General features: G+C 39.4%; 1 protein-coding gene across 8 annotated transcripts in view; it reads left to right on the top strand.

Moving 5' to 3' along the window:
* Nucleotides 1-24,865, top strand: part of LYN (LYN proto-oncogene, Src family tyrosine kinase) — a 54,668-nt gene that overhangs the window by 11,052 nt on the left and 18,751 nt on the right. For 3 of the 8 annotated variants that reach the window (XM_041122952.1, XM_041122954.1, XM_041122953.1), the window contains exons 2-10: nt 10,621-10,757; nt 11,992-12,040; nt 12,134-12,239; nt 12,590-12,688; nt 12,798-12,901; nt 14,416-14,565; nt 15,847-15,999; nt 22,914-23,096; nt 23,998-24,074. In XM_041122952.1, coding sequence (XP_040978886.1) covers nt 10,626-10,757; nt 11,992-12,040; nt 12,134-12,239; nt 12,590-12,688; nt 12,798-12,901; nt 14,416-14,565; nt 15,847-15,999; nt 22,914-23,096; nt 23,998-24,074 — 1,053 coding nt within the window. In that variant the 5' untranslated portion in view covers nt 10,621-10,625. Of the gene's footprint in view, nt 1-8,655; nt 8,883-10,620; nt 10,758-11,991; nt 12,041-12,133; nt 12,240-12,589; nt 12,689-12,797; nt 12,902-14,415; nt 14,566-15,846; nt 16,000-22,913; nt 23,097-23,997; nt 24,075-24,865 lie in introns of those variants that run through there. The other 5 variants (XM_041122955.1, XM_041122950.1, XM_041122956.1 and 2 more) reach the window with 5 other exon arrangements.

Below are 24,865 nucleotides of genomic sequence, written 5' to 3'. Positions count from 1 at the left end.
ACGCCTCTGAAGTGCACCTTGTTTTGTGCGGCTAACTGTGTGCGAGAAGGAGAAGGGGAGAGTGAGAAGATAGGTAAATACTGTTGGGACTGAAGAAGGATAGGTCCCAGATCTGTGTTCGCCAGAGAAACTGTGTGAAGCTTGTCCTTCTGACCTTGTGTTGCGTCACTTGTTATGAGGATGACATCATTTGGGCTACTTGTGGACCTCGCTCCAAAACCTTGTTGTTTTTCTGGGTAGTTTCTCATTTTCCTATGCCACAGTGATTGCTCTAGTCCTTAAAAAGGAGGGGAGAAGGATCCTTATACTACTGGTAGACATGGTCATCTATAAAGCTCAGGGCAAATATTAGACTACTGAAACTTTAGCACGCTGCCATTATTGGCCAAAGTCATCAATTTAAAGCTGAAAAAATTGTGTGTGAATCATAGATACACTCAGCTTGGAATATAGATGTAGTCCTTGGGGTTTACCAGCTGGAGTGGGACACTTCACAATACTTAGGAAAAATGTCGATCCTCTTCAATGAAGTGGTTTGGCCAAATTTTCATCTGGAAATGGAGATTGGTTATATGGAGCTGCTGTTTGTTGAGGTTTTTTACTAGTAAAGAAAATGACATTTTTACTTATAGTTTGCATGATGCTTTTAAGTCTGTAAAGTATTTTGGGAATCTTCCCTTTAAGTTGGTTAACATGATGGTACAGTTTTTCTCTGTTCCATTTCCTATGATCCTTTTGATGAATTTGATAGAAGTATTTATTCTGTTATGATAAATTAAGATGTTATTTGACCTTTTCCCCTATCTTCAAAAGATATAGTACAGGGGAAAAAAGTTGAGGAAATGGAAGATGTGGTTGCCTGAGGGCTGGCAAAGTGAATTAATTCATTGTTGATATTGATTCAAAATTCTGGAGGATGCAGTTGAGGCAATGATTGTAATAAAATGAAGCGAGTGTTGTAAGGTCAGAAAACAGATGTTAGCTTAATGTAAGACTCGGTTTAAAATCGGTGCCAAAAATACTGACTACAGGAATTTGGAACATTTTCATAATATATAAATTCTATTATGCAATGTTAACAAAATTACAATCTTGTGTGGATTAACTTTCTTGTGTTTTGGTATTTTTCTTCAATTGAATAAACAGGGAAAATGATCAGTAGTTTGTATAAATCATATTCTGCTTCATTTCAATGTAATGTTTTGTTTCAGAATTTTATTTTCATCCTTTTACAAGCATTATAACATTATTATACTACCACAATGACATTAGTTATTTTCAGTGTTTCTTCTTGAAAATTTTTTTTGTTGTTTTAATTTTTTTTTTTACCACTGCCAAAATTCCTGCATGAAACCAAGCTTTTAATAAATCTAGGCAAAACCTCTGATGGATTTATAGAAAAACAGAAGATGCTTCTTTCTTGGTCAAGACCCCCCACCCCTATTAGAGCTACCTTTCATGTCATCAACTATGATGATGTTTATTATATATGTTATGCTATCATTTATGACTTCCAACAAAGATCATGTATGATTTAGCTGAGCACTGAATAAACTTATCCTCTCCCCACAGGCTTAAAGGCAAGACAGGCAAAGGTTGGACTGTGGATTAGTATCATTTGAATATAGAAAACTGTTTACCTGAATGGATACAGTTAGTTTTAGCAAAGCATGCCTATTTCAAAGGCTGCAGAGGGAAGTATATAATCCTCAAATCTTTGCTGACCACAGCTGATTTCTATATAACTGTATTGGATCAATTCATACTTAGAAGTTTGAGTTGTGATAACGTAAGTCACATATTTTCCATGTAGTATAGCAATGTGTCAATTAATGTTGGTTATTACATAGCTAAAATGCCTGGTCTAGTAAGTAAAAAACATAAATAAATAAAAAATGGAGGGGAGGTATAGGAGAAAAGGTTTTTCCTTGTACGATGCGGTTGTGCTGCTCAGAATGGGTCTGCCTTTCCCAGAAACACATCAATACAGCATCAGTACAGCAACTCCAGGTATTTTCTCTCACCAGACGTTTCCTGTTCTTATGTCAGCTGTTGGGGAATTTTTGCTGTATGATGTAATACAGTCCACTTCCACTGTAGTCAGGTGGCAGCACACCTTTTTTTCCCCTATTCTAATTTGAATTTTTATTTTAAAAATGTTTACATTAGGAAGTGGACTTGAGTTATGAATGTTGCAGAGTCCTACCCCTGATTTCAATATGCAAGCCGATGTGGGAAAAGGAAACAGGACACCAAAGGGTGGAAGAAAGGGTGGTGAGAATGTCAATGAGAACAGTAGTCAGCTTGGTAATGAGTTCAAGAGAGGTTTCTGCCAGCCCAGATTGGTTTAGTTGGACTGAGATATTGGTGCACTAATGTCAGGAATCTGGGCTCTGAAGAGGAGGAGCAGAAGTACTGGTGCAGGGCTTAAAACTGAATGTTGCAGAGGAAGTAGAGACGTGATGGATTTATAACTGTAGTAGGAATGCAAGTGTTGGAGAGCATGAAGGTGGTAGGGTGTACTTTCTGTAACTGATATAGGAAAACCATAAAAAATAATCTGAGATGGCATGGACAAAGTAGAATTTGTCTTGGTCACAACTGCTAAGGAAGGAATTGTGAAAGAAGCTGAACAGGGTAGTGGTGCCTGCCTGCTGCACTTCCGAGGCTCTTGGCAAGACCACTCTGTGTTGCCTAATGTTATATTAGCATTAGATTGAAACTTTTTTGTTTAATACTTTAATTTGCAGTGAAAAAATAGGAGTCCCCTTGTGGTATTAGGAGGCATTAGGCATCATCACAGGCAGCTGAGAATATCGTGCAGAAATAATGGTCTGGCAAAATAATGGGGAGAAACTTAATAGCAGGGTGTTAGGTCATACCACTGGAGATATGAAAGTCTGCTGTGACAACAGTTTGTCATTATGAAAAATGAGACAAGCTTGGATGTCTTAACGGATCACTAGATGATTATAAAAGGCTAGTGTGATGAAAGTGTGAAAATAATAAATTAATTTCTGGAATTTACTGGGAGACGTATTTCTGTAGGTGAAAGAAATATTAATGCTGCTGCAAGGCATTGCTGAAAGTCATCTTGGAACACCTGACCAACTCCAGCCTCCTGTCCTTAAGAAGGATGAGTTCAAACTGAAACAGATGTGGAGAAGGGCTCCTAGGATAACCAGTGGAAATGGAAAAGACTGAGAGGGCTTGGTCTTTAAAGCCTAGAAAAGAGGCTGAAAGAGATGTGACTTCTTCCTAATTGCCTGAGAGGATGAAGGGCTAAATGCCATTATTGTCCCCCAAACATGCTTGAGAGTGGGAATTATGAGACAGCTTCTAAGCCAAGTGGAGTGAGGTTCTGAAACCTTTCAGCAATAATATTTTGTTCTTCCCCACCGATGCCCATTAACCTCTTTAAAAATGGACCATGGCAAACTCACATCTGAGATTGTACGATGTGATTGTGCTGCTCAGAATGGGTCTGCCTTTCCCAGAAAGTAATTTTTAGTCCTGTGCTCTAATCATGGGTGATAAACTAGATAGCTCTGTTATCTTGCTGTGATAGAAATGCACCCCTGGAAAATTTCAGGGTTTGACTTAAATGAAAATAAGTTTGAGGAAATCTCACAGTGATGTGCTTGTTGCATACTTTTCCACTACAGTAATATTTGGGTTTTGACGGTTACACTGGGGCTTAACTTCTCTTCTTTTCCTGTTTAAATAACTATGTATGTCAAAATATTGTTTTAACTTTGTCTCACCTTTTCCCCAAAAAAGATTGAAACAGCTAAAGAATTCCCCAAATTTTCTCCTTTTTTAAAAAAGCTGTCAGCTGGACTACTGCTTCTCACATCACAGGAACAATGGGAGTCTACACTGGGCAAGTCTGTCATAGTTGAACACTGAGTAGATTTAGGCTATCCATGCTCCTTTTTAGATGCATTGCAGGGAGCACATAGTGCTTTGTGCCCGTGTGTGTGTGTGTGTGTATATATGCCCATGTATATGTGTATCATGTAAGGGATAAATTCAGTTTGAGAGGCATAGAGTTGATGTAATCCAGACCTATTGAAATAAGCTAAACTTAAAAAGAGATTAAAATACATGAGGTGAGGAGTGACTGAGACGCATGTAACCATTTCGGCAGAAAGGCAAGGGAAGAACAAACTGCTTGAGTTCCCCTAGTTGGTCTCCAGTGCAAAAACAAGATGTAGGAAGTGAAACAAGCCCAAGATAAAAGCTGACCCAGGATTTCTGTGTTTGCAAGAGTCTAGTTTGATGAAAGTTACCAGGCAGTCAGGACTTACAGTAAAATTTAAATGCATTAGGGGATCAATTGCAGATATAAGAACAAGGCTGAGCAAAACCAGAACTGATCATTTGTGAGATAGGCAAGGAATAGGAATCCACTTCTGTTCAGTTGCTCTCTAGTTTAATTCTTTCACATTACTTGCAACCACAGATAATTTATTCTTGTCACTCATTCTCACACTGGTCTGGTAGCACATCTTCACTGGCACAAATATGTGTAGAGCGGTACTGATGAGGCTTTGCTGAGCTCTACTACGTCAAATTAAACTTCCCCTCTGGGTTCCTTGGAGGTTGCTTTGCTGTTCTGCACCATGTGATGATGGGTCAGAAATGAACGCAGGTTTCCCAGGCCCCTCACAGATGGTCCTCCTCATAGTCCCAATAACAGAGGTATAGAAGATCGTTGCAACACTCGGGTACCACAGATAATGTGGAAGAAGATCAACATGAAGTGGAAGTCAGCAATAAAGGTTAAGATAAATGAATTCCTTAAATTTAAGATTTCTCCCATTTTTTTCATGGAATGGGAAACTTGAGCAGTTGATTGAAGTGATGTAGAAAGTTGGATGGGGTACTGAGAAAGCAGGTGTTTGTGTCCTTGGGCAGCGTGGGCTTATGATTCTTCCTCCCCAGCAGTTTTAGATCTAAGTTGATCACTCTGAGTTTGTTTTTCGAGACACTTCTGCCTTGACCTTGAGGGTAATACAAGGAAATCACACACTCTTGATTATTCTGGAGGTCTGATGCCTTCATCGCTGTGTTACCTCTGGCTTTATAACTTGCGAAGTAGCAGCAAACCGGCTGGCATTAGAGGCCAGAAGGAAATGTCTAAAACAGAGGAGGGAAAAGATACTATTTTCAATTTTTGAAAGAGGTGTTAAGAATGAAAATTATTTACCCCTCTGCTCTCTAAGCTGTTTTAAAGCTCCGGGTTTAAAACCAGTTGGGTTTTTTTATATACAGGTGTAAACAATAGATTTAGAAGCTTAAATATAGAGCAATGTTCAAGACTCAGAATAATTTGGGGGTCTTGATTTTTTTTTTTTCTTTATACTTCTTAATGCACTGTCTCTCTCTTATTTGTACTGGTAAGGAACATCTTTTATATATATGCATAAGCAGTTTTGTGGCTTAAATGAAGAGTTTACTGCTTATAAACCTTGTAATTAAATACAAATTTATTTTATTTATGTACTTGTTAAAATACATATGTATATATCTGTTAAAAGCCTAAGCCTCCCACAGAATTGGTGTTTATATACACGATTACTGACCTTTTGAACAACAGATATTTACTTGATGAAATGGAGTTGTTTGTAGCTGTAGTTCTAATTATTTTTAAAAGTTACGTTATTACTAGAAAAGCCAAAGTATAATCCATTTTAGTTGTTTTTTAAATGTTAGCATTTTCTGCAAAGATTAAAATAAAGCTGCTCTAAGCTATTGAAAAATCTGTGAGGATTTGAGAATCATTTTCATGAAGATGTGACCTTGCTCAAGAAAAGCCCAGACATGTCAGATGGGTTTTTAGGAAATTGGTTCTAATGTAAATAGTGTATACCAGAATCACAAGGAGGGCAATAGTTGTGGCCATGAGCAAAATGAAAAATGAGATTGGCTTTGTAGATGGTGCAAAGGATAAGCGCTGGGAGGAAATGAAACCTCAAATGTTGCTAATGGTGGATGGACAGGCGATGGTGACACGAACCTTAACTGCTTGCAATAGGAAGTATTGTGACTTTAGACACGTTACTCTGCTGGTAATATAGCCAAGGCAGATAAAACAACAGAGTTTTGGGGGATAGACAGAAGCTTTTAACTCTAGAAAAATGTTGGACTAGTCCCTCGTAGTCTGTTTTGAAATTAAGACCCAAGTGCTGCTGTAGCAAGATGAAATAGGGGATTCAGAGGGAAAATTCAAGGCAAATGTCTCTGTAGACATCAAAATTGGTGACTGTGGAACAACCTGCTGCAGAGGCTCTGTGTGGTGGTTCTTACAGATACTCCTGTGGCTTTTCAAAGGGTGCCTGAGCTTAGATTCTTGTCACCATGTTGCAGATGTTAACTGAAGTACCTGTCTTCACCTTTTAGCCATGAAATACAATATGCTTTTTGTTAAAAGAGAAGCTGTTATGTTTTTAGATATCTGTTTATGAAAGTTAGCAGCTATGTTATATAGAGTTTCTTTTAAATAAATGCTTATCTCTCATGTCTAGAGGTGTGGACAGGACAACAAATGAAATGCATGGGTGAAAAGTACTGTCTCCTGTATGGCAAAACTGTTGGAATGGGAAACATCTGAGTAGGGACTGACAGCATTTCCTCTGATGTCTGAATTATTTTTATCTCTGATGAACAATAACATAGTTTTATTTGTAACGATGCTGCGCTCTCTGGATTGCTCTTTGCTTACCATACTCTCTTTTTCTTTATATCTGCACAAAATGCTTCCTTGATGCTCCTTGTGGTATGGCAACAGAGAGCTATGCAAATAAACACTTTACACTGAGTGAAATATTTTATTTATGCATGAATGAACTTCCCCCCTTCAGATTTTCCTTATGACTACTGTATAAACTAAGAAAGATGTACACTGCATACACATTTTGTATTTCACAGCTTCTTTTTTGTATGGGTAATTTGCTAGGGTCAAACGTTTGTAAAGTTAACTTTGATAATGATATAGCATTTTGTATTTTGAAATCCATTACAATGTGTGTTGATTCAAATTCTCCCGTCAGTGCCTGCTGTTTATAGTAGCCCTACGAATCTTTACTTTGATACCGCTCTCAAAACCCTGGGAAAGACCTGGATCAGATTTCAGTAAAAATGTATAATAGTGTACTGGAAACAAGTACATCTGGTATTGCAGATGAACTGAGCAGTCACTGAGCAGAAGCTTTTGAAACCAAGACAGTTACATTTGCTTTGGGCATAGGACTGATCTTATGGAATTTTAAATGTGCAGTCCAGAATCCAGTGCACACAGCTTTACAGAGGGCTAGCACGTACAGAAATATAAGATCTTGTGGCCTTTGAAGAGTTCAAAAATCTTTCGTTTCACAGTATCAAAAGAACATGTGCTCATTGATCTAGTTTCTACTGCTTAAAAACTATTTTCCTACTTTGTTTATGTTTTGTCTCCATTGCCTGCCTCTACTTGTTTAGAAATAACATAAGGTCAGAAAACTAAATATCAAATTATATATCATATACTTAACTATATTGATATATATTAAGTGCTAAACACTCATTTTACATTATTGCATATTTTTCATATGTTTCTTTTGCAAGATTTAAGAGGCTTGTTTTATAAAGAACCTAAAAGTCTCAGGATGGGTCTACATTAGCATTTTAGTTAGATTGGGATCCCACTCCTGAAGCAGTTGCCCCCACTTGCTAGGCTGTAGTTTGTGTTGTGGAGCAGAGTTGGAATGCAAGAATGGGACTGCTTTAGGAAGATGCAGTGCAGGGCTTACCTTTAGGTAAACCCTTGCTATGGTCTTGCTCCTACTGAATGTTTAGTCCTTGGGGCTATGCTGGAGTGAACAGGCGGCAACACCCCCCCCCCCACCCCACCCCACCCGAAGCAGGTATGGGCTTCAGCACACACTGTTGGGGCTATTTGCTAATGTAGACCTAGCTAAGTCCTTTGAGGACCATGAGCTTTCATCTCCATGAGGAAAAAAACAAAACCCAGTGCTTCGTGATGAGGATCAGGATCTTCTCTTTGTTTGGTGCCATCACCCGTGTTATCTCACGTACTGTGTTTGTGTGATTTCACACGACATCGAGTAGACTTCTGTGGGATTATGGGGCACCTCCACATTGGCATTACTGATCCGTTGTTGTTAGTGTCACGAACAAATGCTAACCTTGAGCTTGCCAGCGCAACCTCACAGCAGGCTTAAGTTACAGCTGTTCACATGCTTTAAGCTGCAGAAAAAAATCTGAGTAAAAATGCTTTTCTCTGAGTTTACATCAGCACTGGGCAAGCTGCAGTCTCTAAAGATATCTTCAGCTTTCTTATAGCAATAGGGAAAGGGATTTTTGGCTGACAACTTAGATCAAATTACCTTATGTCCTCCACTTTAGCTGTTTGTTCTGTAGAAGCACAACTATTCAAGAGCAAAAAGGTTAGCATTTAGGTGGCTAAATACCTGATCTTGCAGATACAGCAGGTAATTAAACACTGGGCTTCCTGATGTCTAGGGTGAGTGTGCAAACTCCAGCCTGCCTGTGGGTGAACAGAAATTTCCTATGAACCATTAACTACAGAACAAGTCATCTATATATCCACAATTATAAATGAATAAGTAAGTAAAATTTTAAAAAAATTCTTCTCAGTATTTCAGAACAACTGGTACGTAACCCTTGTAGAGCTGAGAATTTGGAAAAAATCTCCCAATGGGTGTTTTCACAAACTAAAATTAAAGATGTTTGCTTCTATGGGAAGATTCTGGCTGAAGGTGCCCCCCAGTTCATTCAAATGAGTATGGGAGCACTGAAATGTTGACACACAAGAAGAGGAAATTGTATTCTCTGCCTATGTGGCACGATGATGCCTGGTCAGTGCCTATTGATTTTCTGTATGATTTCTTTTATTTTTATTTCAAGAGAAGACAAGGAGAGCAATGAGTTCTCATGCTGCTTTTAAACCAGTATCACAGTTCATTGCATCACTGCTGAGGTCTTACGGACACCGAAGATTTGTTGGCAATAGGTGACAGATAATTTGCAGAAATGGTAGGATAGGAGGTATCCTCCTCGTGTTTAGAAGAAAACCTTCAGCCTGTGGATAGGACAGTGCATCTGTCATTCTGTGGTGCTTCCTCAATGGCAGGGTGGGACAATAAACGAAGGCAATGTGGGAAGTTGAGACCTGCCACATGGGACTGCTTGTGGCCTTGGTTTATTGTTATAGTCAGTTAGGATTATGATTATCATCAGTATTATTATAAAAGTATAAGCCTTAATATGAACCCAGGCCAACCTGGCTAATTTTCCTACCTACAGGCATAGGGTGTGTAAGGCACCATCCCATGGAAACCGTTGTGTCTGCAAGTGGATACCTCTACTACTTTAACCGTTTACTATGATGACCTTTTCTATCCTAGAGGTGAAGGTAAAAGTGAGATGTAGTAAAGGGTGTTTCAATCTACTTTAGCTTCTCCAGCTGTGGTTTAGTCAGTGCTGGTTAACTTGAGCCTGTATATGCACTGAGCTCTTATTTTAGGTTTTACATTGTTCTTCAAAGAACTGGCTTTAAAGATTAATTAGGGCGGGGGGGGAGTGAGAGTGTGTGCCTGCAAGGGAAAATGTGACTGTGAACCTAGCGTTAGAGCACTGACCTGAAAGGAGGGAGAGAGGAAGGAAGGAGAGGCTTGAAAAGCATTCATAGTGGATTCTTTGAAGAGTAAGTATAATTACTCTCCTCTGAGGGAGGAATGTAGAGATAGTGTTGTATATATGCTTGCTGAAGTACTATGTAATTACATCATGGGATTAGCAGTCAGGTTCCAGTCATGTAGATGCTAACAGCTGTATCTCATCTGATTTAGCATGGATGCACATCCTTAGAGAAAGATTATCCCTCTAAATTGTATTGAAGAAGAAATACTTGTGTGGTGATTTGCCATCACTGATACACACATTGGCTATTTTAGACTGCTGTAACAGGCCTGTTTGAACAAGCAGTTTTATTACTGGAGGTCACTGTAGCAGCGTATCTGTCATGGAGCTGGGACTGCACAAGTCATCAGCCTCATGTGAGATGAGGATTTGAATCAAACAGAGCTCCCTGCTAGACTGGCATATGCAAAACGAAGTGGGGAGATACAGGCGTTGCTAACTCCAGCTGCAGTTCTCATCATTTGGATTGGAATTTTTTCCTACATCTTCCAAAGCAGCCTTTTCTCTAAAACATGCAGAAATAAGTTGTCACGACAATTGTTATATTTTTCTTCTATCTATTCTGCAGCTCACAGAAGTATCAAAAAGATATAAGGGGTTTTGGGAGTGGCGGGTGGATTGGGAAGAAAAGATGATAAATCTGAAAATGTTGAAATGGTAAATAATATTTTTAAATATTTACTTCATCTGTGGATTGAGACAAGAAGTCATTTCTTTCCTTTGCAGCAGAAAAGAGCTTCAGCGTGTGTTCCTAACCTTCAGTTGTTCTCCCCATGAACTATTGTGTGTATGAAAAGGAAGCACTTTTTTTGCTGCATAGCCCAGATGATTGCATGGGAAACAGCTTGGTTTATGGCATAATGTTTTTGTTTAATACCGTTTTTATTCCAACAGGAAATATGGGATGTATAAAATCAAAAAGGAAAGAGAATCTGCATGGAGATGGGCTAGATTTGAAGAATCAACCAGTACGTAAAACTGAACGAACTATTTATGTGAGGGATCCAACGTCCAATAAACAGCAAAGGCCAGTAAGTAGATAGTCTCAGGGGAGAATTCCAGTAGCAAGATCAAAGCATGACTGGCATAACTCAAATTTCAATCCAAAGCACATGCATGAAGAAATTCAAATGATCATTAGTCCATGATTAGGCTTTTAGTGTTGTACAGTTCACCCTCAACGAATAAGTACTTAAAGAAAAAAAATAAAAATTGGCAGTTTGTTACTTTATTACTTTATGTTTGTCATAGTTTTCTGCATGAAAACAGTAATCCTTGGCAACGCTTGATCTAGATATAGCTACGTCTGTAGAAGAATGCTAGGTGACTTTAGAAAACCTGAAGTAGTTTAGAACCGTTTTTGAAAGTATCAGCACTGGATTTTTAATATCTATGGGATCCGGGTGTTGATTATTCTATTTAAAAAGGCTGAAGTAATCACAGGCAATTCTTTACCAGCTCTAGCCAACTTGCCTTTTACTGACTGAAGGCCACTACTCGACCTTGCACGAGGTGCGTAGGTAAGGACGAGAGGGGAGCGGAGGGTGCAGCGGTGAAGGGAGCAGCGCTGTGTTGCAGGAGGAACAAGCTAATGGCAGTTCCATGTGTGCTGCCTGGCACTGGACAGGAAGGGTGCTGGGAAGGGGAATCCCATCGGGTGCCAAGTAGGTTTGCTATTTTGCAGATTGACTGGTACCTTTTGTCCCCACCCTCTCTACTGTGCTGAGGAAACCGAATTTCCTGACTGCCCTTATTCAGGGCTGTGCTCTCTGCAGGTGTGAATGACACCCTTCTCTCCCCTCTCACCAGCTGACACAGTGCACTCGGCATGCTCTCAGTCAACGTACACACATCACAAACTACCTTTTTTTTTATTCTTGATTACTCTTTTTTTTTTTCTTGCACAATGTTAGCAACATAACCTGCTTGTAGTTCTTTAGCGCAATAGCTACATGTTGATAACGGTCCTTCTAAAGTGCCCTGCCTAAAGCCTTTTCAGCAGAAGTCACAAAGCTGTGAACTGCCTCCCCGCAGCTTGTGTCGCACCTTCCCAAGGTCTGAGCTGCTCAGCTCAAAATCTAGTGGGGACTTAATATATTTTTGTGTTGTAATTTGCTTTTGAAGAATCGTGGGAAAAGATTGGAGCTTTTTCTTTTAATTTAAGACATACAAGATGATACCAAAGCAACTGAATAACATGTAATTGTAATGTAAGATTGTCACAAAGATCTAAAACTGCTTAATTAAAGACCTATTTTATTGTAGGCAAATCCAGAAGCACAGCTCTTACCAGGACAGAGGTTTGCCGGTGAAGGTAGGTTTTCATAGGAATCTTACTGCTGTGTGCTATGCCCACATCAGCCTGGAAAATAATGCGAACATGCTTTTTGGCTTTCTACCTTTGTAGAAACAGAGGAGCATGGAGTTATTGTGGTAGCTTTGTATCCCTATGATGGCATTCATGAAGATGACTTGTCCTTCAAAAAAGGAGAAAAATTGAAAGTTATTGAGGAGTAAGTATGACCGTACTGATTGTGTTATAGTTTTTCTTTGGGCTCATCTAATTCATTTTATAAGGTTTTGACATCCTACTCATAACATGAGTGTATGAATGGTAAGAGAGCTCCCTTACATGTGAAAATACAAATGCACGTGGGTCTGCTGGTAGGACTTGGCAGCTGCCCTCAGTAACAGCGACCAAACACTGATCCGACGGAGCCAACGGCTTCTCGGGGGGCTTGAGTTCAAAGGAAAGATGCTGCTTCTCTCTCCAGTGCAGGCAAAGCTCTCAGCACAGTAGAACCCAAATAAAACTTTATCATTTTCCTTTCCTGTGAATACTACTGTTGTTTCCGTTTTTCAGGCTGGGAGAATGGTGGAGAGCAAAATCTCTCACGACAAGGAAGGAAGGCTTCATTCCCAGCAACTACGTAGCAAAAGTAAACACCCTGGAAACAGAAGAGTAAGTTCTCCCAGGCTCTAAATACTGGCAAACTACTTCTTCACCCTGGTGGGGTATCCTTTGTGGGTGGGAGAGAGAAATGGTTCTAACTCTTTGAAATACTTTTCAGATGGTTCTTCAAAGACATAACCCGAAAAGATGCCGAAAGACAGCTCCTGGCTCCTGGAAATAGTCCTGGAGCTTTCCTTATCAGAGAAAGTGAAACATTAAAAGGTAGGCTTTGGGGTGGGTAACTTTGGAATTGATAGTAGAGTTAAAAACATACCGTCTGTCTTCACAAAAATTGGCATCAGGTGGCACTGGGTGTGGAGTAGTTCCAGTGTGTCCTATTGTGTGAATTTTCTGCAGTTCTGTAGGAGTGAGAAGAATGAGAAAATCACCAGGGAAAGAGAGAAGAGAGTTACAGGTTAACACCCAAAGTTGAGATAGGGGGAAAAAAAAAGTGTGTGTGATTACACTGACAGGAAGCAGGAATGAATGAAGTGAGAGATCTTTTCTCTTCCTAACACTTGTGATTCCTTTATTGAAGGACACTTTTCACTGTAAATAGTAGATGCTGCATTTTATAGTCTTCCATTATTGGGTCTTTACCCATTGCTACAAGTTTTAAAGTGTAGTTGGTGCATAATGAGGGTTTGCACTTCTGCACTGTAGTGTGATTTTTTTCAAAGAGCTTTTTGCTAGAGGTTTGTGCTGTAGACAAAGCTCTTTGTACTGAAAAGCTTAGTGAAGTCTCCAGACTCTTTGGCTGGGACTTTGAGAAGGGCATAGGAGGTTCTGCCCCAGCGTCTGGACTCTGACAGCAGCCTGACTGGATACTCCAGCTGGGTATTCTAACACTGCATCCTCCAGAGGAAGATGCATGAATCCCTTCAGCAGATCGTATGTCTGTCCTCTCCACAGGGTAGCTTTTCTGGCCCTAACACTGCAGATTCTTAATTAGGTAGCTCTATGTAAAGGGCCCATATCGTTGTTTCTGTGGTCTCAAATGAAGACTCCTAAAAGAAGTTCTCAAAGGAAGACTGCTAAATTCAACATAGGCTGCTGAGAGTAAGGCAAAGTACCCCCAAAATATTTCTTTCTATCCCCTCTGTCACTGGATCTGTGTGTGGGGAGAGAGGAGGGGGTGAAGTGGTTTCTTATCCTTTGAAAACAGACAACAAGAATTGTACTAGTAGAAGAAGCAAAAAACTCTGTAGTTACGGGCAGATGCTCTGCTGCTCCATCTTAAATTCCACCTGAGGTTAGGCTCCCTAGGACTAACAGATCTGCTCTCCCTCCTGTATGCCTCAAGCCATCTCCAAACTATCCTTTTGCTAGCTGGCCCGTGACATCCAGCGTGTTCTTTTTCCAAAATGCTGATCTCCAAATTTCAGCTTCTGCCTGAGGAATGTGACAGCCCTGGCCTGGCTTTCCCAGCCAGTTCCACTTGAGCTGGGGGGACTTTCTGCAGAAGTGGGCATTGGATGTGGAGCTGCCTGGATTATGGAACTCCTGAGTTTGTTGAATAAGATTGAAAAAGAAAGTGTGACTGTAAGGACCTTGGTGAGCAGTTCAGGGCTGGCTATTGGTTAACTTCCTCCTGCTGATTGCAAAATGCTTTTTGAGGAAATAAGGGAGTAAAAAGAAAAACAGACAAAAAGGTAATTTTGTTAGGCTCAACTCTATATGCGTGGACGCTGTAGACTTTTGCAATCTGTTAATGATCATTCTTTCTTTATCCATAGGCAGCTATTCCCTGTCCATAAGAGACTATGATCCACAGCATGGCGATGTTATTAAGCACTACAAAATCAGGAGTCTAGACAATGGAGGATTTTACATCTCTCCAAGAATAACTTTTCCCAACATCAATGATATGATCAAACATTATCAAAGTAAGTTAAATCAGTTAGTGAATTACTTAATAGAATACAGTCATTATTTCCTGTGAAGGAAAAGAAATGCTTTTTTGTTTTGTTTCAAACCTTTTAATCTTTTTTTTTTTTTCTAAATAACACAGGCATGCATGCTATCAAAGATAAAGTAAAACTGGTCGGAACCCAAGTAACATTGTTGTCGTAATCAGACCTAATGCTGCTTGCTCTGTGGCGTACCATTGTGAAATAAATAATAGTTTTATAAAACAACTCATCAAAATTACAATGATGTGACGCTTTAGTAAGAATTGCCTGCATTGTAAATAAATTAATTCTGTATTTGAGAGTAAATTTGTATTCACAATTAGCAGAAATATGTGCAGGCTTGTGAATGTCTTCTTGTATCTGGTGTTGAGTGTGGAATCATTTTTATTTTTCCTATAAATTTATTTATTTATTTATTAATTGTCAATGGTGTTTTGAAGGAAGTAAAATTCCATTGACTTCAAAGAAAGAAAGTTGCACCCACATAGAATGTATACAGTTATTACTTAAAAAGGGGGGGTTGGGGGGGGTAAGGTCAAGTTTCTACCTATGTTTTAGCTACAAAAGTGACTTCATTCTGCACAATCTCCTGGTGGATATCTCAGAAATATGGTTTTTTTTAGTCTTGTAAGTGGGAAGACAGAGAAGACGAAAAATGTAGGACAGAAAATCACATAGTGATTTTTCAAAGCCACGCTGAGGACTTGGCCATGAGATGTACTCTGAATTGTTAGACATGTGTGGTAATTCTTTGGCACAGCTGGAAAACCTGAGAATTATTTGACATCTGTATTAAAGTTATAGCTGGTCAGTGTCTGGAGGAAAAATAATGGTGACCTGCTTATGCTTGCATGCGCATGAGTCTGAAACCATGCTGCAAGAAAATTTAATGACAAATTCAGAATACAGGTCCTCATCCTGTCTCCAGTGTGTATCTTCATCAACATACTGTCAGTTCAGATCTTCTATTGCATTATTTGATATAAATTGTACTAAAACCCCTTAATAATCTGATGATAACCAGAAGCATGTGACACTTTATTAGATTTGTCTCTTAATGCCAAATTACAGTTCAGAGGCTCTTAAAGTTATGTGAAAGCACCAGAAAGGTTACATTTTCATCAAAGCATCTGATTATTTTGAACATTATTTTGAGTTGGTTAGTGCTAACTTGCAGTTAAGTAATGTTTGTCTCAAGTCATGAGGCACAGAAGTGTAACGGATTTTGTATTTTGTTTTTCCTTTAAAAACCAGAGCAATCAGATGGCTTATGCAGAAAGTTGGAAAAAGCGTGTATTAGTCCCAAGCCTCAAAAACCATGGGATAAAGATGCATGGGAAATTCCACGGGAATCGATTAAATTAGTAAAGAAACTTGGAGCTGGTCAGTTTGGAGAAGTCTGGATGGGTAAGTTTATTCCTTTGAAACAAATATTTAAATCTGCTGAAAGAAGTGTCATTTCAGAGTCATTTGGAAAAACAGCGGACATGAGCCTGGTCCGATACACTTGTAAAACAGCAAAATCAGGCCCAGCATATACCTTCTTGTGAGGAGCGAGGGTTTGTGAGGGGGAAGATACCTGACAGAGATGTGGAACAAATTCTTTGGTGTCTTTTAAAGGAAAAAAATAGTGAGTAAGCACTGTAATTTAGAAGGGCAAAGACAATAAGGGTTTTTTTGGTTGTGTTTTGTGAGGGAAGTAGAAGGTTATAGTAAGATGTGACTCCCGATTCTCAAAATTGGTGGGCCTCTCAGAACTTTGTTTCAAGTTCGAAAGCGGTAAAGAACATGATACGAAAAAAAATAATGTCTTTTAGTGAATTATGTATAGGGTTTTCATTGTCTCTTAGTAAAGAAGACGCTACAATGTAATGCATGGGACTGCCGCACTGGGTGAAAAAAAGGGACACTTAATCCAAGATTATTGTCTGACAGCTTGCTGCTTAGAAAGTGCATGACTTATGTTGTAAGAAAATTAGAGACTGATCACCCCCTACCTTGAATTATCATGCAAGTACCCAATAATGAAAGTGTCATAAGACTTACAAGTTGTAAAAGTTAATATATACCCGGCAAAAAATGATAGCATTCATTATTGCAACCATAATTAGCTTTGCTTATAAACAATATTTTCCCAGCCTCAGTGACTTCCTGTGGTGAGGGGCTATGACCAGTATCTAATCACGGTCTGTAAAAATTATTTAATCTTCTTGCTTTTGAAATGTTGCTTATTCAGACATCTGAGTATTCTTTTGCATTCCGTATTGCATGTTCTGTCTACTGTTCATTACTTACACACTTGCTACCAGTTACCTTCTTGTTTGAGGTAAGCTATACCTTCCTCCCCAAGTCTTCGTTAGGATGCTTTTTCAGGCCAAGTCATTCTCTTAGCCCTTCCCAGAGTCTCCTTTTTGGACATTATATTTAAATAGTAATAAAATTGTTATGGTTATAATAATAATAGATCAGATGATGATCAAGCAAGATTCTATAGAAAGGACATTTCTGAGCAACTTAAAAGTGCATCCTAAAGCTTACTAGAAGCCACTAAGCTATGAAGGGAGCTTGGATGACCCACGGGAGTGTGGCAGTATGACAGGAATGTCATTGCTTTGAAGAGATGCTCTCATTTAGAAAAGTAAAGCAGAGAGTGGTTCTTTTTGAGTGACAAATTCCACACACACTACAGTGTCAATCAGAAAGCTCTAATCCTGTCATAGGTGCAATCTTTTGATATAAATCATGTAAAAATTATAAGCAACACTTCTCTATAATATAATACAGCCAAATTCAGCCTTTTATCTGCCTTCACGAGAAAAGGCTTAAGAAACCCTCTAGCTATGATATACGTGAGTGACAATTTACATACTAGTTAAGACAAGTGTCAGCCATTGTGCAGTTTTTTCTAATAAAGCAGGGCAAGAAATGTTTAACTGTCACTGAAATGCTATGAAAGACTTTGCGGCATAAAGTAATCACCTGCTTGAAAATGTAGATCATTTTGGGAAGTGATTACTGCTGCACACGCACACACAAAGGCATAAAACTTTAAAAGGGTGTTTCTGGGTCAAGATGTTTCCTCTTGTTTGTGTCATTATTTTAACATCTAAATTGGGCCTAACCTCTGCATCTGAATTGGTGCACTGTGAGAAAAATTAATCTACTGTGAAAGCGATGGCTGTTTTCTCTGCTTCCTTTCTGAAGTGAGAGAAGTTGATTTGCATGGCTCAGGTCCTCTCAGATCAGGAGCATGGTTAATCTTAGAACGAAGGAAGTTCAAGCTGGAAAAGATGTATTAGGTCACCTGTGTGGTGCAGGGTATCAACAAACACTGTGTATTGTAATGATCAACCAGGGACATCAGGAGTTATGTAGAGGTACTGAGAAATAACCTAGTTGTTATGTTCTCCTGTTTAGAGAGCTAGTTGTTACACTTTGTCCTCATATAGAACAACATTATTTTTCAGCCATAGTGTGAATTAGAGAGAAATATTGTTCCATGGTTTAATTACTAAATAAATTTCTTCTTGATGAAGGGTACTTAGAATTGTGATTTCCGAGGGAACAGTGTCCTATTCAGAGGAACTGGGCTCCACAGTAAAGAGAGATACAGAGCTACAGGAGAGAGGCCAGCGTAGGCCCACAGAGATGATGAAGAGACTGGAGCATCTCTCCTATGAGGAAAGACTGAGAGAGCTGGGACCATTCAGCCTGGAGAAGAGCAGGCTCGGGGGGATCTCATCAATGTATGTAAATACCTGAAGGGAGGGCACAAAGAGGACGGAGCCAGGCTCTTCTCAGTGGTGCCCAGTGACAGGACCAGAGGCAACGGGCACAAACTGAAACCTGGGAGGTTCCCTCTGGACATCAGGAAACACTGTGTGTGAGTGACCGAGCACTGGCACAGATCGCCTAGGGAGGCTGTGGAGTCTCCATCCTTGGAGATATTCAAAAGCTGTCTGGACATGGTCCTGGGCAACTGGCTCTAGGTGGCCTGGCTTGAGCAGAGGGGTTGGACCAGATGTCCTGCAGAGGTCCCTTCCAACCTTAGCCATTCTGTGATTCTGTGATATATGGGAAGATAGAGATAACAGTGTTACTGCAATGTGAAGATATGCCAGCGTATCTTTTATAGTCTTTTCTTTTTAGTTTGTGCCTAAGTACTCTTTGGGCTTCCAAGTTGACATCTTCCTCTTGCACATTTTGGAGGGAGTCAGCTTATGTTATGGGAGGACTAAGAAAACACTAGGGACAAAAAGCAGATCCCAGTATCCCCCAAGCACTCAGCTGTGCTCCTGTGTGACCAGTGCAGAGAATCTTTGTCACTTACGAAGCGGGCAGGTGAATCTCCTCCAACTCTGAAGGGTTTCTTTTACACAGAGAAAACTTCCTATAAAGGACCGTCAATTTCCCAGTTTTGTCTATCACTGCAAGTGCATTTAATTTCTTTCTTCATTACAGCTATGTGTAATTTTATACATTTTACAAAGACTTTCTGGCTTTAGGCTACAAAGTTAGTGTTTATGTGTGTGTTTCGGGCACCAGCTGTGTGGACACGATAGATGAAAACAGCATGGCAGAGCTGTGTTCACATTTTATGCACTGCACCGTGGAAGCGGTTAGAAAGCTGCAGCCTGTGCTTTCTGCCTTCATGTTTAATGGGCTGTACGGAGATGAGCTAGAGATGGAGCTACTGTTGCATTCCTCTGTTCTTCAGCTGAGAGATGGCTGTAGTTCGTGAAGGAGGAGTGATGTGCTGACATGCAATAGGATGAGAGAAGCCGCTGTTCCTCGGTTTCGTCCCCAGTACCTCCTGCAATCATAATGGCCTGAGACATTATCTGGCTTCTAACAGTGTCATACCTCTGTAGCTCAAAGAAGTTGTTCCCAGTATAACCTTGCAGGGAATTACTGCGAAAGCAGAGGAAGGAGAAAGCTGGATCTTGCAGGCTTGTTCACAAAGTTGTTCATCTTCAGTCCTGGAGATCTGGTCAGAAACAGTAGGCTCAACCTCATTATTATCTGTTATAAATTCGTATCACAGCTTGGCCTGGTTAAGCCCATGCAAGAATCTGGGGGTAACCTGGCTGTCCAAGATACTACTCTGTCAAAATAATCATAATCAACTCCAAAATAAATACCTGAAACACAGTTTTGGGGGGAATCTATTCTAACATGTAGAGAACATCATGGCACTCTCTGTAAGACATCATCACATTCCTCAGACTTGCATACTATTGCTTGTATCACATTTAATTTTTAACAGACGTCTAAACTGCAGAGAGACTTGCTTCCTGCCATGAGATGACAGGTTTTCTGACCATGGAGTTCAGTGCATCTGGGCAGCTGCTTTAGTGATGTTGATGAACCAGCGTAGCACTGCAAAAGTAGGGTCTATGTTTTATGCATTTTTGTTCGTAGTGTGCACTGATATGATGTGAACCATAATGCTCTATGGTATTAATAATCCATGAAGAGAATTCTCAAGCAGGGCTAAGAAAAAAGTTAACAAGCCAAATGGAGCCATTATAGTGTATTTTATTAATGAGACAAGCATTAATTTTGCTTGCATCTCATGTGTAAAAGATTCTCTCATTTGGTAACCCCCAAATTAGAGTATAAGTAATATGCATTTTGGATGTGTATTTTCTTATGCAGCTGTTAGAAAAATCAGAGTAAATCATACCGCAGAAATACTGTTATTAAAATAAAAGGCATCTAAAATGAACCAAGAAAACTTGCTGGTACATCCCGTCAGTATCAGAAATGGATTTTTACAGTACATACATGAGCTGAATGTTAGTTACAAAGAATCCAAGTTTTATGTCAGGTGTTCTAGATGTAAGCAAGAATTTCATTGCTTACCTATCTTTTTGAATTCATGTTCAGGCAGCAAACTGACCATATGTTCGTATCATATGGCAAGGAATACCATGACACAGCAAGCGCTGGTTTTACACCTGGAGCCAGGTTCAGTTCAACCAAGGCAGATGTTAGCAAAGGCTTCAGAGCCCCAGGTACTGTACAAAGCATGGGTGATGCAGTGCTGTAGCCACCCCTTCCCACAGCTCCCTGTGCATCACTGGAATGCTTCTGTGATGCAGATTGAGCATTAAATTTGCTGTCACTATCTGAAGTGCTTTGAGGTCACTAATTTTCCCTCCACCTGCACAAAGGCTGCAGTTTCTTACCTGTATAGTGAAAAAGTGCCTACAAAGCAGACGATCTTCATGGAAACTACCACAGAGGTTCTCACAGTAATAATAAGTGACCTGGCATGAGGACTAGGACTTTGTTAAACTGGGGTGGTACAGACACATACTAAAAAGATGCTACCTGCTCTAGATCTGATGTGGTCCTCAGCCCAAATGAAACTAACGCTGGTTTTGGTGGTAATGGGTGGGCAAGAGAGGTGACAAATTCCAGTTTTGCCAAACTATCAAGGGTCCATTTTTTACAGACGCCGTAGTATTTGCTCATAGAGTTCATGACCACCTTTCCTCAGTGTTTTGGTGTCCCATCCCTCCCGATACCTGATGAAATAAATGAACATGAGAGAGATCAGGATCAGTTATCTCTAGTGCTCTCATCAGCTACTTTGCTTTGTGTGTTAACCACCAGAGGGTCAGGGTAGACTGTTTTCCTGCAGAAAACCTCAGCATGGATGAGGCGTTGTTAGTAACACAAACATTCTGTAAGGAGAAATGTAGTTTGGTGGATCTCTTTAGTGAATGTAAAATACTGTTACATAGTTAAAATGTTAAGTGTGTTGGTCACAATTGCTTCACAGAAATAATGATAATTAGTATGTTCAGTAGAGTAGCCAACAAATTGGGAGTGATACTAGTGCTCTGCTAGTGGTAGAATAGTAGAAACAATACAAATAAGCTTTCTTCTTCTTAAAAAGAGAGAGAGGTATTTAACATCCATTTTTCTGATGGATATAAATTGTATACCTGAGGTTTAACAGCAGAATTTGACCTGTAGTTGTCATTTCTTATTATTAGATCATCCAGAGGCATATTGTTGTTATGCTTTGAGCTGACTGTGGTTGGAAAAATATATTTAATAATCATGGAGGTGACTAATTTGTAATAGACATAGTGGCTTTCCTCAGGTGATGATCCTTCTTTAAGAAAGGTGATGGAAGACCCAGTGGTTAGAGCAATCACTTAAGATCTAGAAATTAGTTCCTTGCTTTGCCACTGATTTCCTATGTTAAGATGATAAATAGTATAAGGAAATTGTGGACTTCAGTTTAGAAGTGTATCCATTGTGGTAATACTCGCTGGATTGTTGCTGAATAAGGAAATGAGGCTATTTCATTGAGTCATGAAAGTTTACCTCTTCCGAGAAATTTTGCAATGTTGAAATGGGTATGGTGGGGGACGAAAGGCTGGGGTTTGATATTACTGAAGCATTCTGTAAATGTGAAATGTTAGGGAGAGGTTGTATTTATATCCCTCTCTCTCTCTCTCTGTGCCTTCTTTTCTTTTTCAAATTAGATTACTTCACAAGATAAACTTTAGGAGCAGTACTTGCTACTCTATTGTTTTTTTAATGCTATTTTAACATTTATTTAATGTTTGGAAAACATTAAAGCAGAAAATAATTCAGTGCTTTTCTCTTTACTTTGCTTTTGATACGATTAGAATATTACATTAGAAGGTTTGATAAACAGAGAAATGAAACAACCACAGTCTATTCCACTCTTGGCATGGGCTACGTGATAAGAAGTTATCACATTTGAAATCTTGTTCTGAACGCTGCAGGATTGCAGTCCTGGCAGCATAGCTTTGTTGGTCATGAGAACGCTCATTCGACTGCACTTTCCTGTAATGCTCTGTTTTGAGCACTGAGGGTTACAGAAGGGATTATAAGCATGAGACTAGCATGCATAAAATGGCTATAATCATGGCATTTAAAAATGCTCCAGAATCTTGCAAGCAATCCATGGACTCTATTAGATTCTGAGACAGTTTACATAGACATTCATTAAAACATCTCTTGACTGTTTGAACATTTTATGGGCTACTTGTAAATGAAAACTTGGTATGAAGATAATTTGCTTTCTTTAATTTTTTTTTTCAGATAAATTATTTCTAAAAATAGGGAATGGATTATTTTTCACTGCAGTGTTGTATCAGTTGCAAAATAAAAAAGAATTCTAGCGTAAATATTTGTGCTACATCTGGCACTTGCTCTCGGGCTCTTAGCTATTACTGGAATCCAATCTCACCTGCTTTACAAATTCCTACTAGTCGGGGCGCTGTGCAGCGCAGAGTGACTTCAAGTGCACTGATTGTATTCCCACCTTTTAGGTTACTATCATAACAGTACGAAAGTGGCTGTGAAGACTCTGAAGCCTGGAACGATGTCTGTGCAAGCCTTTCTGGAGGAAGCCAACCTCATGAAAACACTTCAGCATGATAAGCTTGTTAGGCTTTATGCTGTAGTGACCAAAGAAGAACCTATTTATATTATAACAGAATTCATGGCAAAAGGTGAGAACAACATTGGATCTGCAAAGCAGTGTTTTAGGAAGCTCTTCTGCTTCTCCTAAATTAGTCACCTTTCTTTAAAAAGGAAGGAATAAAAAATGAAAGCTTGGGATTTTAGCATTATTCTTTTGAATGCTCTGATATAAAGTGAAGGAGCACCTATCCTAGAGAAGGGCTGAGGTTTTAATTTTATGATTCTTTGCTGCATTTGTGAAATAAACTTTTTACAGTTTTCTTAAATATAGCATCTTTAATTTTCAGATGCAGAACATAACCCCCAAATAGCTCTGGTTCCTTTGGGCTCCCTACCTAGCTTTTGTGTCTGGTGTCATAGTAAGGCAATTAAAACAAACCTTAGAAATTGCCTTATGTGGCCCTTGAATTGATAAATACATGTGTAATAAGGTGAGTCATGAGTGGTCCTGCAAGGATCACTGCACAACTAGAAAAGGACAACCTTTATTAGAGCATTACTATACAAAATAAGTGAGGCGTCTTTCTCAGATTGTCTTGGGTGGTATTTTTTCTTAGTTTGTTCCATTTTCAAGGAATTCTGCTGGTAACTTCATAAACAAGTGTTGAGCCACTTATTCTTTATGACTTGGAAACGATTAATATGTGTGATTCTCCTAGACAGCTTTCCTGATAGCCAGCAGACTAGGGTACTTAACCAAACTAAACACCGCTGAACTGGTGTGATGGGAGTTTTCTACACCCAGGAAAACTGCAAAGCTTGGATACCTGACATATTGTTCACGTAAAGAGACCAGCTTACTGTAGTCAACTTGAAAATACATCAAAACACTTCACTGCAAAAATTTTGTGATCCAGAAAATTGAGGACCTGGTGTGACCTTTATTTTGGTAATAAGCTGCACTGACTTAATCTTTCTCTGTTGTCACAGGAAGCTTGCTGGATTTTCTGAAGAGTGATGAAGGAAGTAAATTGTTGCTTCCAAAGCTAATCGACTTCTCTGCTCAGGTAAATTTTAAGAAATATGCTCAAAATTAAGGGGGTTTATTTCTCTCTGAGTCCAAAACTCATGCTGGGCAACTTTATCCAAATTTTTTTTTTTTTTTTCATTAAAAAGGAATTTAATTTTCAAATAAGTTTTGGTCTGAGTAAGTAAGGTTACTTGAAAGGAGGGAATAGATAAAAGATGTTTCAAAGGGAATATGTGAAGTTAGGCTTAGCTTTTAGATGCTGCTGGTGACCTGCTTGGATGGCAGTGGTACCCTGCTTGGATGGCAGTGGTACGCAGCCACTTTCCTTCGTGGAAAAGCTGTTTTCACTTTGAGCAGCTGTGAGTTGAAAGTGTAAGTACAAGTTTGTCAGTTTGTGCTTATGAGATTCCTTCAGTGTTAATAAATGTCTCATTTTTACTTCTTAAGTTAGGTCCATTTGTCAAACTTCTCTGTTAACCTCAACAGACTATTGTCGGTTTCAAATTCTTATGTAAATTACAGTGAAATAAATGAAATCCAATCAAATGATGTTTCAGGTACTAGTATCTGATTGATGAACCGTGATGATTGTTTCAAAAGTATTATACAAGCCACGCCCTGTCATAAACAAAAGCTGTACAGAGACACCCCAGGGTGATCTGTGTGTCAAAGCCTGAATCAAAGATGCCTGGACCCCAGTGTTTCGCCTCGGACAGTCACCAGCATTAGATGTCCAGGGAGGCACGTAAGAAAATAGAGTAAGAACAGCACTTTTGCAAGTTGTAGTTCATGTTACTACTAGGTAATGAAGGCATTTCTGGTAGGTTA

Source organism: Aquila chrysaetos, chromosome 4 (genome assembly GCF_900496995.4).
Source record: "Aquila chrysaetos chrysaetos chromosome 4, bAquChr1.4, whole genome shotgun sequence".
Lineage (NCBI taxonomy): Eukaryota > Metazoa > Chordata > Aves > Accipitriformes > Accipitridae > Aquila > Aquila chrysaetos.
Note: the sequence above shows the minus strand (reverse complement) of the source record. Positions and strands in the feature narration are given on the sequence as shown.